Source organism: Merops nubicus, unplaced genomic scaffold, assembly GCF_000691845.1.
Source record: "Merops nubicus isolate BGI_N331 unplaced genomic scaffold, ASM69184v1 scaffold30237, whole genome shotgun sequence".
NCBI classification, from domain to species: Eukaryota; Metazoa; Chordata; class Aves; order Coraciiformes; family Meropidae; genus Merops; species Merops nubicus.
In genome coordinates, this window is record NW_008618849.1 from 1 (window position 1) to 15,425 (window position 15,425).

Here is a 15,425-nt window from a genome sequence, read left to right on the forward strand (position 1 = left end):
TTTCCCTATCTGAGCTTTGCACAGATTATATCCTGCAGTGATTCAACCCACAAACTTAAACAGCCTTGCTGCAGTTTCTCAGCATCCCACGTTTCTCAGAATGCCATTGTTTGCATAATAAAATTCCTCCTTTCTGTTACAGCTCAGTCTGAGTTGGAAACCTGATTCTTACACAGCATGATGTGAGCAATTACTTTTAGGCTGCTTTGTTTTAATTTTTATTCTGGAAGATGCAGGGAGAATATTCATCTCTAAGTAGGACATTTCAATCTGATTTCTATATCCTGAGATATATGTCAATCTGTATCCTACCTGTTCGCTATTATATTTTAAGAACCACCCTGATCCACCTGAACCACATGATCCAGTGTAACTCATATACACAGCACTGGGGCTCTGTAGTTTATTTCTCACCTAGAATTTACCATTGTGCATTACTGAGAAATGCCATCCATCCATGAAGAATGGGAATAAAATAAAGGATGTATCAGTAATCATCTTTCCTAATCTCTTTTTTTTTCCTTTTTATTGAACAGCATTCCTGGTTCTTCTTTGCAGTTATCTTAAAATCAATGGCACAGCACTTGGTTGACGCAAACAAAACAAAGGTAAGTCTGTACGTGATCTCAGGTAAGTAGGCAGTCTGTCTCTTAGGGAAAAGATAAAATGTGGAATCCTGGGAAATACACATACTTGGGCTTTTCTTCTTGGCTGGTCAAAAAAAGAAATCTTGTTATACTTTGTAAAATGTTGGTTTTACCCACAAGAAACGTTATATTACCTGCTAGGCTCAAACCTGTCCTTGCTTGTACAGAACTGCTGGGCCAAAAATACAGTTACATCAGTTCTGTAATGGATGGGTTAGAATGGAATGAGGGTTTCCTGATTTCTGCTGGTTACCCAACAGGTGATTATGCCAGACAGCACAAAAATTACCTAGAAACTCTGCTTTGCTTTAAGCAAGCCCTTCCATAGCTGGAGATCTGGGCTCTGACCTCTTTTCTGCCTGATGATCAGAGATGCCTGTGGTATACTTGTGCTGGAATATGAGGATAATATTTCCCACTTTCCTAAGAACCAAATTCTTCCTTTGGGGGCTTATACTCAGAATAGATCCACAGAGCTCTAGGAATACTCTTCTGCTTTAGGTGACCTGCGTTTTATTGTCTTTATGTGTGGCCTGAATGTATTTTCAGGTTTCATGTGCAACATCATACACTCTCAAGTGATAATCTATTCCCTGCTTAGGTTTCTCGAACGCAGAGGTTTCCAGAATCATTTCAAACTGAGCTGGATACACTTGTGATGGTCTTAGCAGACCATGTTGTTTGGAAGTACAAAGATGCTCTTGAGGAAACCAGGAATGCAAACTACAGCACTGCCAAATTTCTCAAGGTGAGATGTTCTCTCATTACAGCATATGTACTTATTTCCCAGTGCTTAATGCAAGCTTGAGAATCTTCTAGTCAAAGGGAGTAAAACCAGTTCTGGATGGATGATGGCTCAATTCCCAAGTTGAGTGTGACCTGTAGTTCAGTTTTCCTGTGCCCTTGGGTCTTTGAGAGTGCAAAAACTTTATCTGTCTGCTTTAAAGGAATTTTGATTAATTTATGTCTATGGTTTGGGAGAGACCAAATTTTCAGATTGTGCAGATTCTTACATTACATTCAAATGGGTCAAAATTTGATAAGGAATGAGACTGTAGTTATGGTCAAGCAGGTATTTTTTATTTAAATGCTACAGCTCTGAAAAACTGTGAGTGGGTGAGTATTTCCTCATCACAGAGAGGGCAGCTGTTACAAACTGGAGTAAGCACATAGCAAGTATTCTGTGAAACGCTGTAACCTACCTTTTTAACTCTGTAATGCCCTTTCATTCACCAGATATAAAATACACGTGTTTTGGGAGAGTCACTAAAAGGGGGTGCATTTAATGTTTTGTTGTAATATTTGTCAATCATTTTAATTGTCCCCGTATTCAGCTGTGGGGCATGGGAAGATTACCACTGAGTAAGTTGTGTGGCCAGGTACTTAATCCAGACTTAAACTGGACACACACACACCCCACCCCCCTTCCCATTAATGAAGGGCTGTGCATTAATGATACACAGAACATGGTGCAGAGTACACACTGGAACCCAAGCTCAGATCTTTTATGACAAATTGAATCACGGCATTAAGAGAGACCCATATTCCAGCAATAAAATGTTAAAAGGAAAACAACCCCAAAGCAAAGGTGGATTTTTCTCCTTTGACACACAGATGGAGTAAATGCTGCTGATAGTGTTTGGAAGCCCTGTGGCTGTTGGTGCAGTGATGTTAAGCTGTGTCTATCCATAGTCCTACATCGTTTGGCAGATGATGCTGGTGTGAGGCAGGAGGGACTGAGTCAGTTGCACCCGTGGAGGTGTTGCAGATTTTCATGCTATTTTTCTGTGTTGCTCAGCTAAACTGGGAAGACAGTAATGATGCATTATATGATATGGCCTATGGCAGTGTTTTAATTGCTTTTCAAATCTAGTCTGCCAGGCAGAATTACACAGGTTAGAGATGATAGGGCGTTCCCCAGGCTGGGATTGCAGCAGCCTCATTTGAGTGCTGTGTGGCAGGAGGCTGAGGGCTTGGCTAGTTTTGTGGAGTTCAGGAACACCAGAGAGGGGAGGAATTCAAGGCTACGTTCCGTATCTGACTCTGCAAGAAAAAAAGCTGTCAGTAACTGTAGCACCAAGGCCCTCAAAACCCTTTACACTTTCTGGCTGTTGAGCCCCATCAGTCAGCAAGAGCAATGTTCCCATTGTGAAGTGACAGAGTGGCACATTTGCTGCCAGAGAGATAACATAGCTCAGGGGCAGCGAGTGCTGTGCCTGGGTTGATTCCTCAAGAGTCACTGCTCTGTCACCAGAGGAGATGTTCAGGTCAGATCCCATCACGTACCACCTCTGGTGATTGAGTGTTGCAGTACATGAAGGATGTGGATTAGATAAGCCCTCTCCTGGTGCACTCTACACTCTCACAGTTATTTTAGTCTGTAGACACAGTGAAAATGAAAAGCTTGATCCATTTATCATTAAAAAATTGAGCCTTATTCACCAGTTCCCTGCTTTTCCTTGCCCTGCTGTAAGGCTAACTTCACCTGCACTAATAATTCAAGTTTGTAGGTGACACAAGATAAACGCCTGAGTAAGCGAGGCCACGTACTGCTTTTTAGGCTATAAAATAATAATTCATTTTTCCCCTCTTTCTTAGCGCTGTTTTACATTTATGGATCGTGGATTTTTGTTCAAGGTGGTCAACAACTACATAAGTATGTTTGGAACAGGAGATAGCAAGGTATGGGTTTCAGTTGTTTGGTTTTGGTTTTTCTGAAGTTGCTCACTGGCAGAAAACTGAAACTATTTATGACCTATTCCATGGCACCACCACGCTCAGAACTCACGTCAGTGAAATCATTTAATATAAATATGTGTTAAACCCTCTTGGTTTTAAGCCATCTATCCCCTTTTCTGGAAGTAAATAGCCATGTCCAATAATGCAGTTGGAATTTATTGTAATAGCGAATGAAGCATCAGCATTTCTGTTCCACAGGAATACCCCTCACACTGTTCCATATTTTGACATTTAAACATTGTTTTGAGAAATATTTATGCAGAAGTTGAAATACCTCATTAGAATTCAAGTCATTGTTGTGTTCCCTCAAAATGTCACAGTTCCTCTTGGGAAACACATTTCGGGTGCTTCACTTCTTCATTTGCTTCTAGACCCTGAACTGCATGTCCAGCTGTATCCCTAGTGAGGTACTACAGAGCAATAAAATGTTTCTGGGGAAAAGCTCCTACTAACCACTGCTTGATAGGCTCTGAAAAGTGATGGTGGCAGCAGAAACACTGCAATTTAATTTTAGGGACTGACAGACTTACCCACAGGGCAAATAAAATAATCCTTACGAGTACTTTCTAGTGCTGGGGCAAATGTCTAACTGAGGTCAGTGAGCTGAGAAGATGAAAATTAAAATTTATTACTGGGTGACATGTATTATCTTTATATCTCAGTGGCACATCATTATAGTGGGAATGATAAATTTTTGAGGTACTTGCAGGGCTCTACAGAAGATCGTGGATGGCTTCTTGGGAGGAAAGTGTGAAGGAAATAATATCAAAATTATAGAATGCCCAAACCCCTTAGAACTGGAACTCTATGGTATCAATAGAGGAAGTTTTCACCACTGTCAGTAAGAGTTGTATCTGGCCTGTGTGGCTGAAACTTTGTGTTTCATGGACCAAAAAAAGAAGGGAAAAAAAAAGGGGGGAGGGGAAATGCATAATAGTTTTGTCTGTTTCAAATTTATGTGAGCTGGAGAAGATACTTTGCTGTGGTTATATACTGTATTATTTAACACTAGAAGACCCAGTATAGCTTTAAATATGCCTTAAATATTTAGCTTGGATCAGGCTTATATTTATCAGTACATGTTCAATGAAAAAATCATAGTTGAGGAATCCAGAAAGCTTGGCTGACTGTGACAGGCTTGTCTGATAACAGAGACAAGCACCAAATGTTTATTACTTGTGCAGCTTGGCGTAACAAGCTGTAAGGTTTCATTGTTGGGTGTGGGTGTGAGTTGAGAGGTAGAGGTAAATAGCAGTGCATCTTACCATTTTCTTTGCTTTATTGTGAACTGAGCCATTGCCTGTTGTGATTTTCAGATTTTACATCAGTTCAAATTTGACTTTCTCCAAGAGGTGTGTCACCATGAGCACTTCATCCCTCTGTGCCTGCCCATACGGTCTTCAAACATTCCTGGTAAGGTACCACCCTGACAGGGTCTCTGAACAGCAGTGAATTATCAGGAGGCTCAAAGAGCAGATCACAATTAACTCTCTGAAGTATCTATCGTGTCTGCACGTCAGGCACAGCAGCCCCAAGTGGCTTTTCAGGTGTGGCACTTCAGCAGTGTGACAAAAATCACATCATTCCAGTATGCCTGCAAATACCTGCAACCCCTGACAGACCAGTTAGGCAGTGGGAGGTGCCTCTTCCACTGCAAGCTTGAGGTGAATGAGCTGGACTCTTTCTGAGGACTAACTACTGAAGCTGCAGTAGCCTTGGGAGGTGGTGAGCTGGGGAAGGGGTTGAACAGGTACAGCAGGAGGGAGAAGACACTGAGGTAAGAGCACTGTGAAACTCCTACCTAGGGACAGGCTTTCCTGCTGCTGTCAGGAGTATGACTTGTCCATGGACAGCCTGTCCTTTGTGGGAAGATCTGGCCTGGACATGCAGCAGGAGTTTGGAAACTTCAGATAAAGGGCCATTGGTGCTTTTGCCTCCAGAGTGTCTCTAGGACGGGCAGGCAGGTCCTGTGAAATAGCCTTTTTCTCCAAAATGCATTTACTTTCTTGGCCTCATGCAAGCCTGGGTTTAACATGGTCATCATACTGCAGGGGAGGCTCATTTCAGAATCTGTTATTAGCACCTCCTGAGCTGCTCCTCAGGGCAGAGGCCACTGTGTAACTGATGACTTGCAGAGAAGCATGAACAGGTTGTCATGAAAAGTGAAATCCACCCTGCCCGTGCCCCAGATCCAGTGTCATTCCATCTCATGCACTGAAATCTGTCATTTCAAACCCAGCTTGGTGGCCAGTGCCCAGCACTGGGTGCTTTTCCTCTTGGTTTCTGAAGTGCTGGGATTCCAGCCCTGGGCACAGTTCCCAGTTCTGACAGTTTTCTGTGGACTCTAGGGAGTGCACTTGGGATGTGGTGCTGAAAGTGGAAGGTATCTTCCAGTGGAAGGCAGAATCATCTCTCTAGGCAGCATCTCTCAAAATAAGAGCCTCCTTGTCTCCTTTTTGCTTCAGTTTTCAGCACCAAAAAGCGAGTTCAGTTCCAATACTCACGGATTTCTTCAACAGTAGAAGCTGTTTCATTCCAATTTGAGTCAAATTTAAAAGAAAAAGAAAATTACAAAGCAAATGTATTTTTTTACACTTAAGAAATTAAAAAATGCCTTTTTTTTCAATATTTATGGAAAATGCAGATCCTGTGACACCTTCAGAATCAACACAGGAATATCGAACATCAGGTAAGAACAAAATGACTGCAGAAGAAATAGGCAGAACTGTGCATAAGAAATAAGCAGAATTGTGCATCAGGAGCTTTAAGAGTTACTTTGAATGCTGCCACTGAGCTGTGGCAAAAGTTACCACTTTCAAGAGTGGTATTAATCTGATCCCTGTGTTGTCAAACTCTTCTGGCTAGAAATGGTAACAACAGTTTGGGCTCTGTGCCTCAAAGAAGTGAATATTCTTACTGTGTGCAAATCATTGTGAGATTCTCGTGGGAATGTGTAATACAAATTGACTTTTACTGTTAAATTGTAAAAACTGCATGATTTTGAGAAACAGTAATATTAGGCTAAGTCATTTTAGCAAGTGAGGCAGCAGAATGGGGCAGCCAGGTGAGGAAATCAAATTTTAATAGCAGATTAAATCAATAAAAGTTGTTGAAAATTTGGAAAGAGGGGAGAGTATGTAACCTATATAGTATGTAACCTATATAATAATTTAATCATTCTTGTCCATTCTGTTCCAAGATATTCCAGAGTACACGTTGACCAATGATTTTTGCCGTAAACACTTCCTGATTGGAGTCCTGCTGAGGGAGGTTGGGTTTGCCTTGCAGGAAGACCAGGATATTAGGCACTTGGCTTTGGCTGTGCTTAAAAACTTGATGGCAAAGCATTCCTTTGATGATCGATACGCAGAGCCGGTAAAGAAACTCTTTATTCTCTTTCATTTGCTTGGTCACGCAGCAGCTAAACGTGTGTGAAACTTCCTTAGCCACTGTTAATTGGTTGCTGCAGGATTATGTTGTGTCTTCGTATTTTTTAGGCAAAACAGGCAGAAATAGCAAACCTGTACATGCCACTCTATGGGATGCTTTTGGACAACATGCCAAGGATTTACATGAAAGATATGTTCCTTTTCAATATCAATACTTCCAATCAGGTAATTCTTGTGATTTTTCACAACACTGAAATGATTAAGCTGAGGTTTGACCCAGTCAGTCTGGTGGGACAATGTCCAAGTTTGTGCTGGTCCCAAATTAGCTAATGAAGTGCAGTCCTGAAAATGCTGATTCGAGGTCTGCAGCCCCAGCCAGTCCATCCTGTACATCTGCCCTGGTGCTGCAGGCTGGGGGTTGAGGACCCTGTCCTCGGGAAGGTCCCTTGGCAGGGAGACACTGCTGGGAAGAAGAGCTCCCCTCACCCACAGATTCTTTGCAGGGTTGTGTCAGGAGCTCCACTGGTACAGCAGAGGGACCATGAGCTATAGCAGGAGGCAGAGGGAATGCATACAAGTTGCTGAAGGAGGGAAGGGCCACAGAAACCTCCTAAAACAGCTTTACCACCACAGAAAATGTCTGTATAAACTGCACATGTGGAGAAGAAATTTTGTTTATTTCTTGAAAGATTAGTTGTGTTACAGTCACAGCGCTGCTTTAAAAACTAGAAGCAGATTTCTGCAGGGCTGTGGTGTCTCCCATCTGATCTTTGCTCACAGCAGGTCCTGCTCCCTCCCCAGTCCTGTGCTCGTGTTCAAGAAGCAAACCCCATTAGACTTGCTCTGTCCTTCACAACCTCAGTTACGAGGGGGTTTCCTATCGCAGGTCACTATTTAGTGTATTGTGGTGAGCTTTGATCTTACAAGCCTGTCACACTTAAACAACTGGAGGTACATTTTCGAGCTCAGTGTCTAAGAAAAGCTGTCTTTATGAAAGTTACTGGAGTTTGTTCTGTTTCTTTTGAAACACAGGGATCCAGGGATGACTTGAGCACAGCTGGAGGGTTTCAGAGCCAGCCAGCAATGAAACATGCCAACTCTGTGGACACGTCCTTCTCCAAAGATGTCCTGAACTCTATAGCAGGTATAAATGACAGATTGAATATGCACACAGGTAGATTTCTGTGTATCTCAGTCCATCGTGCTTTCTGCTTGGTATTCATGGAAGATACCATTAACCCATTTTACACAATACTCAGGGAAACATGCTGTGCAGTGTTTCTCATCCCTTTGGGTGTATTTAGATGGATTTTTATTTCTCATGTGAAGCTGTTCTTCTTCCACTGCTTGACTTCCTCTCCTGCTGTGGAATGATGCCAGTATTCAGGCGCTCACAAATCCCCAGGCCTGAGTTCATTCTTGTAGTTCCTGCCTGACTTAAGCATAGTCCCAAGGTTTCTCCCCAAACTCCTCAGGTCTCTTGGAGAGACGTATTCATAGTTTTTCCAGGTGTAATGGAAGGGTAGAAGCACAACTTACTTTGTTCACTTGCTCTAAATCCCATTTTCCCAATTCAGGGAGGTGCTTGGGCATCTTTCCACTGATTTTTATGGCTTTAGGTCAGGCCTTAGGGAATGCAGCAGGCCATGTTAATACCATGAATAATGGCAAACTGAGTCATTTTACTTCAACTTGTTGCATGGTTTTGGTACTAAACATACCCATCAATAGCTTTGCTATTGGAAGTTCATAGCACTGGTGTCAGTCCAGCATGCGACACGTTTTCAGTTTTCCATTTTTCTTGTTAGTTTTTGTATCCATAAATGTTTGAGTTTAGCATGTTTGCTATGACTTTCATTTACAGCCTTTTCATCAATAGCTATCTCTGCAGCAAACCATGCTGACTCCAGAGCTTCCTTAGCAAGTCTTGAATCTAACCCAAGTACCAATGAAAAAAACAGTGAAAGAACTGACACGTGTGAAAAGGTACATGTGCAAATGTTGGAAACGGTTACCAGAGGTGGAAACCTCTCACTGGACTTAACGAGGCCCTTTGCTGTCCATTCAACAGATCATGAGACCTTTGTCTTTGATTGGATCAACTCTTCGTTTTGACAAGCTGGACCAAGCTGAAACTCGAAGCCTTCTGATGTGTTTCCTTCACATTATGAAAACCATTTCGGAAGGTAAGGAAATGTGCACTCACTACCTAACGTGCCTTGTTGTAAAATACTCTGAATGTTGAATCCAAACAAACATTAAATTAGAATAATTATCAGTGTATTTTCCAAGCTTTGGGTCAAGTTCAATTCCCTGTAACAGTTACATAATGTATTTTAATCTCTCCCTTTAGACACTCTGATTTCCTACTGGTTGCGAGCACCATTCTCAGAAATAACAGACTTTTTCAGCATTTTAGAGTAAGTTCATTTTGTGGTTGTTTGGTTGTATGTTAAATGATGATGTTCTAAAGTGACTGCTGCAAATAATTTCTCTTTGGGTTCATTGTCCTAAGGCAATAGGCTGCCATAGCTCTTGTGTCTTATTTTGCCATAGTCTTCTGAAGTCGTAATGAGACATTACTCCTAAAACCCATATCCTCCAATGTATTGGTCATTTCCATGAACAGGGGACATCATGCTTTGGGTGGTTCTTCTAAAAGAGTTTTTTGGAGTAATTTTCCATTTGGGGTTGGGATTCTGTTCTTCCATTAAATAAAGTATTTAGCTCCACAAAATTTCCAAACCATGAGAAAAGGCATGTAAAGTAGTATTGCCTGCTGTTCACACCTCCAAGGTTGTTTGCTCAATCTGCTCTAGGCATGCCTGCAGAATCCATGCAGGTAGCTGTGAGCTGTTTAACTTCAGCTGGTGAAGAAGCAATGCTTTTGCAGCCAAGTCTTTGCCCCCTCACCAAGCAGGAATCTTCAACTGTGGAGAAAGGGAACAATGGTGTGGAATGTGGTGCCACATCTCCTGCATCCCTAGGCTGGGAACGGATGCATTTTGCTCTGTTTGCTTCCTAGGAGGTGCACGTGCCACATCTCTCTTCAGGGCACCAAGATTTAGCATTCTTTTCATAATTAGGAAGCTATTAATAGACAAACTGTGTTGGTTTATCTTTCAGGGTTTGTCTGCAAAATTTCAGATACCTAGGAAAACGCAACATTGTCAGGTAATTCTCCAGTTACAGACTGTTAGAGTGTTTAGATCTTACCGCATTGCACTATGCTTAAATGAGATTAACAGCATTTCTGTCTGTGTTCCCCTGGAAGTGTCAGCCTGACCTGCTAAAGCCAATGTATGCCTTGTTTTTTCTTTTATGAAAACAATGTTTTCTTGATACTCTGGACACCTGAGTACACACCTGGAGTAAAAGATGAATTGAATGCAGTGCTATGATAACCACCATTGCATTCATAATCCAAAATACTGGGCCATCCTCAACCATATTTATGTGCATATGCCAAACAAAGGAACCTGAACCCTGTATCTTCTATCCATAGAATAGAAAGAATAGTTTTAATGGGCATAGATAAATGTTCCACAGCAATAAAAACCAATCTCCTGTCTCCACTCACTCTCTGAAGAAGCATGAGGTGGTGTTCCAGCTGTGAAATGTGAAATGCACACTTGGCCTCAGCTGATCTTTCATTTTTAATGTACTGTTACTGCTCTGAACTTGTCTGCATGTCATACCGTGGAGAAACAAAAGATCACCAGATAAAGCAGGTCATGCTCCATGGCAGGTTCTGTCAGGCCTGTATTTATTCTTCAGAGGCATGGCAAAATCAGTGTCATGTTCCATAACAGATTAATGGTTATTTTCTCTTAACAGGAAAATTGCTGCTGCTTTTAAGTTTGTCCAGGCCACCCAGAATAATGGAACCCTTAAAGGTTCAAACTCCTCTGGCCAGGCGTCGGGTCTGCTCTCACAATGGTAATGTCACGTTGTATCATTAACTCCTATAAACCACAACCTTTGTAATGCATTTCAGAAGCCCTAAAGCCATAAACCATAAAAGAATTGAGTCGCTCTAACTTCAACTTGACTTACAAACTGGTGTTTAAAGTGTTATCATCAGAAAATTCTGTAGCTACTGTCAATATTGTGAAATATGGCAGAAACAGTAGCTGTTGTTTCAGCTCAGGTCCCTGTCTCACAGAAGCTCCACTACTTCTTTCATGAGCAGGATGTATTTTTCTTGTATTTTAAGTTTAAGCTTGTCTCAGTTTCTCTTTGCCCAAAGGCAGTTTTAAGGTATTTAAGCTGATGCTTTTTTTCAGTGCTTAGTGAGTGTTTTGTCTCCTGTGATCACAAGAAATCACAGCACATGTTTGTTTTGTCCACCTAATTGACTTACTTTTTCATCTTGGTTTCTCTGACAAATTTTGCTTCAGTTTGTTTATCTTAGCCTTTGAGAAGTACTGCAGGAAATTCTGACTGATGTGGAAAAATTTTGTACAGGCGTGATAGTTTAGTCTTTGTTTCTGTTTTTTAATGGTACCTTTCAATTTCAGGATGCATTCTACTTCTAGCCATGATGGCCACAAGCATCACAGGTCTCAAACATTGCCAATAATCCGTGGCAAAAATGCACTTTCTAACCCCAAACTCTTGCAGATGATAGACAGCAGCACCACAAGTAAGTACAAAAAGTTATTTCCTTCCCTCTTGAATTCTGTGCATTTGGGATCAGGCTCTACACAAGTAAATCTTTTTCAGTAGTGCCAGTGAAAGACAGCCTGAAGAGAAGAGGCTGAACATAAACAGAGCTGATGACTCTGCCTTTTTTTCAGGAGACTAAGAAATCTGAGCTTAAATTTGGTCAAAGTTCATTTAGAAATAAAATTAATGACAATAAAATGACATATTTGAATAGTCTTAATGACAGGTTATTCCCCACTTTGCAGAGTGTCTCACATCTATTGTTACGTACCTTGGTGTACAAGCAGTTGTACACTGGCTGAAATATTACATGTATGACATCTGGCAATAAAAGTGACCTTTTTGTGACTGAAGCTTGTTTAAAGGATGAAATCAAAGTCATCTACCCCACTTCCCAATTAAGTTTCTCTCTTCCTTTAAGGACAAACAGATACAATGAAAGAGTATGCTCACATCACTGGTGCAGCTGGTAAAAGCTGACTCAAATTCTCACACCTTTCCTGTGAGCAGTTTTCTTCAGAATGCCCCCTTGGTTAAATGCACAGTTCAGGTTCCATCGCTGCTGTGCTGAGACTTGATGGCCAGATTGCAGAATTACATCAGCTCTAACTTGTCCTGGGTTTGACTCTACTCAGAGGATTGTTCTCTTGCTTTTTCTGTGCTGCAGGCAGCTCCAATGAGACGGACATTGTACAGTATGTAGACACCGAGGCAAACATTGCCACAGAGGTTTCCCTCACAATCCTTGACCTGTTGTGTCTTTACACTCTGAATCACCAGGTATGTTTTACTGTTTCATTTTCTGCTTGAACTGGTGCCACATGGGCTGTGTGGTGGAAGGAAGGCCTTGGGGAGCAGGCAGTGAAATGCCTGAGACAGCAGGATAGGTACACAAGACATGCCAGTTCTCAGTGAAGGTATTTTCTGAAGGAACTGACTCACAGTACCCAAGAAGGCTGTGGAAGGAGAGCATCATATGTATCCATGACTATGTACAGCCCTGCTCTGCATTAAAGTGTCATGCATCTACTAAGACATCACCTTATCTGAATCATGCTTATTCCACTAGATTTCAGAGATTTTAGGCAAAAGGTTTCTGAGCTCCTTATCATCTCCCTCTCTTCAAGTCAGCAGGTGGATCCTCTGCTTCTTTAAAAATTGCTCTATAAATATCAGCCCAGCTATCTTCCTGAATGTCTCCCAGCTACGACACAGCAGGCAGCTCCTTTCAGATGTAGTGTCTCCTTTTCTGCCACCCTAGTCTTTAAATCTCATGTATACCATCCACAAGTAGGAGTACAGGCCTAGGAAAGTGCTGTCCCCGAAAACATGCAGATACGAAGAGTCTGCAGGAAGCTGGGAACACCTCATCCACAGAGACTTTACATTGAAAAAATCATCTCCCTAGGAACACTCCAACATAAAGTCCGGCAGATCCTCCTTCTGTTTTTCCACTTTAATAACCAGAATGTGCCATCTCATCTGTGAATTTTCAGAGGCAGCTCCAGCAGTCCGACTGCCAGAATGCATTGATGAGGAAGGTCTTCGACACGCACATGCTCTTTTTGCAAATCAACCAGTCAGCAGCAGCTCTCAAGCACGTCTTTGCTGCCCTGCGGCTCTTTGTGGGCAAGGTAACTCTGGCTTTATAACCATCTGCTACAGCACGTGCAGCTTGAGGCCAGGCGGGTACTTTGAAAGGGTTCTGAACTTCACTGGGTTTATTCATGCTCATTCCTGACAAAGACCTTCTGATATATTGCTGATTAAAAGTGAGAAGCTCACCATATCTGAAAAATCAGTTCTGTTTTGGAAAATGAGAAAGTTAATAAGAAATTGAAATAATTAAAGAGAAGAAAGTAGAATAAATAAGTAGGAGTAAATAGATAAGGAGTGTCCAGGTCTGTGGTATCTGGCTGTGTCAGTGGCTTTCATGCTTTTACCACCCATGGAAGAAAGCTTGAAACCCCAGAAGAGAGTGTTCTTCCTGGCAGATACCTGGGTCACTGGATCCAGCAGGGAATGGCTACAGAATATTCCATACACTTCTGCAAAAGTTCATCTAAACTACTACTTTTCTACAAATACCTTGTCAACATAGAAGAGTTTTTGGACAAAAACATGCTTGCATGTCAAACTGTTTGTTTGCCTGCATTGCACGTACATAAATGATGCTGGGCAACTAGATACTTTGTGCCAGCTGCTAAGGCTGCACAATTTTCAAGTCATGGACTCAGATGAGATCCTGTTAAAACAAACCAGACTGTAGCTCACAGATCACAACTGCCGTGGGGAAGTGAGAGTAAGCCAGGCTGGCCTGATCCCCCAGATGTTTTGGTGGAGCACAGCAGTGTCAATCAGTCCAAACCATGTGGCCTCCTCCTGGTTGTTACCTCGGGGGAAAAGAGGAGGAAATCATGTTTCTCTCAGTAACACAGTTTGAGGACATGAGGGAAATATGAAGTGAGCCATCCACAGACAGATTTAAATAACACACCAGACAGTCAGGAATGGAAGATGCAGTGGGGAGGAGGAATAAATATCCCGCACTGCCCTTTTCATTCATCCTGTAGCTCCTGAGAATGTAGCTCTGTGGGAACTGGGATCAGTCACAGTTCCTGCAGCAGAACCTCTCAGGCAGTACTTGTGATCTGTAGCCAATATGTACATCTTCCACCTCTCCTCGGTCTGTCCTCTGTTCTGTTCACCCTGCTGATAACCAGCAGGTATGGTTTGAAGGGCCATCCTTCACCCTCTGTTGTCTCCTGCTGTTCAAACCCTTGACTGCTGGAGGCTGGCTGACTTTGCTGTGCAAAAGGATTTTCCTTCTCCTGAACAGCTTTCATGGTAGTGCAGAACCCCCCTGCTTTTCCTGGGTAGCTGTTCTGCATTCCCTTCAGACATGGTGCTCTGCTTTTACTTTTGCTTTGTTCCAGCTGCTGCCTGGACTTCCTGGAGCCAGGCAGGTCCTTGCCTTGCATATGCCATTTGTGTGAAAACCCATGTCCAGCTTTCACTTAGTCTTAATTTGCACGTGGGCTTATGTTTAGCTGGTGGCTAATTTTTTTCACTAAACCCTGATGTGAGCAAATAGGGGAGAGAGAGTTGTTTTTACTGTAATCTTAACAGAAAAAAGTATTGACTCAGAATAACCATCCCAAGGCCTGAGAGCAGTGCTGAACATACTCACACGTTTTTTTTCCCAATAGTTCCCATCAGCATTCTTCCAAGGACAAGCAGATCTCTGTGGTTCCCTCTGCTATGAGATCCTGAAGTGTTGTAACCACAGGTCACGTTCAACTCAGACAGAGGCATCTGCTCTGCTCTATTTTTTCATGAGAAAGAACTTTGAATTTAACAAGCAGAAATCAATAGTCAGATCCCATCTACAGGTAAGTGAAGTATGAGCTCAGCAGTATTTTAGCTGATGTGTGTTGGTTTTATCATGATTATTTTTATGCATTGTAGCAAAGAAGTTTTTGGGACGTCCTCAGACAGGCAGTTCTCTGTGGCAGCTCAGTTTTCCTGCCAAGGCTGAAGACGTTGGGCTGGATTCTCTGCTGTTCTTGGGCTGCCTGGCTCCATTCCAGGGACAGACAACAGCTGTGAATGCTGCCACGTAGCCAGTAAATAGCCAGATAAATGGCTATTCTTGGTTCATGTGCCTTGCTTACAGGAGTGAGAACACAGCTGGTGGAGGAACTGGGCAGAATCTGATTGTATCATACAGAGATGGAAAGCCCAGTAACAGAAATGGAAAGTCCATTAACAGTCATAAAATCATAGAACTGTTTAGGTTGGAAGGGACCTTCAAGATCATCTAATTCCAAACCCTCTGCCATTGGCAGAGACACCTCCCACAAGACCAGCAAAGCTCCATCCAACCTGGTCTTGAACATATCCAGGGATGGAGCATCCACACCTTCCCTGGGCAACCTGTTCCAGTGTCTCACCACCCTCAGAGTGAAGAACTTCTTCCTAA

General features: G+C 42.4%; 1 protein-coding gene across 1 annotated transcript in view; it reads left to right on the forward strand.

The window, feature by feature from the left end:
* Positions 1-536: 536 nt before the first annotated feature.
* The window catches only part of DOCK10 (dedicator of cytokinesis 10), a gene marked incomplete at its 5' end in the record, with an annotated part of 33,921 nt that continues 19,032 nt past the window's right edge, over positions 537-15,425 (forward strand). The window contains 17 exons of the mRNA XM_008943602.1: positions 537-608; positions 1,249-1,395; positions 3,246-3,329; positions 4,703-4,799; positions 6,031-6,075; positions 6,586-6,761; positions 6,884-7,000; positions 7,808-7,919; positions 8,640-8,761; positions 8,847-8,961; positions 9,129-9,195; positions 9,902-9,949; positions 10,613-10,714; positions 11,296-11,424; positions 12,115-12,223; positions 12,940-13,077; positions 14,653-14,835. Coding sequence (XP_008941850.1) covers positions 537-608; positions 1,249-1,395; positions 3,246-3,329; positions 4,703-4,799; positions 6,031-6,075; positions 6,586-6,761; positions 6,884-7,000; positions 7,808-7,919; positions 8,640-8,761; positions 8,847-8,961; positions 9,129-9,195; positions 9,902-9,949; positions 10,613-10,714; positions 11,296-11,424; positions 12,115-12,223; positions 12,940-13,077; positions 14,653-14,835 — 1,863 coding nt within the window. The remainder of the gene's footprint in view (positions 609-1,248; positions 1,396-3,245; positions 3,330-4,702; positions 4,800-6,030; positions 6,076-6,585; positions 6,762-6,883; positions 7,001-7,807; positions 7,920-8,639; positions 8,762-8,846; positions 8,962-9,128; positions 9,196-9,901; positions 9,950-10,612; positions 10,715-11,295; positions 11,425-12,114; positions 12,224-12,939; positions 13,078-14,652; positions 14,836-15,425) is intronic.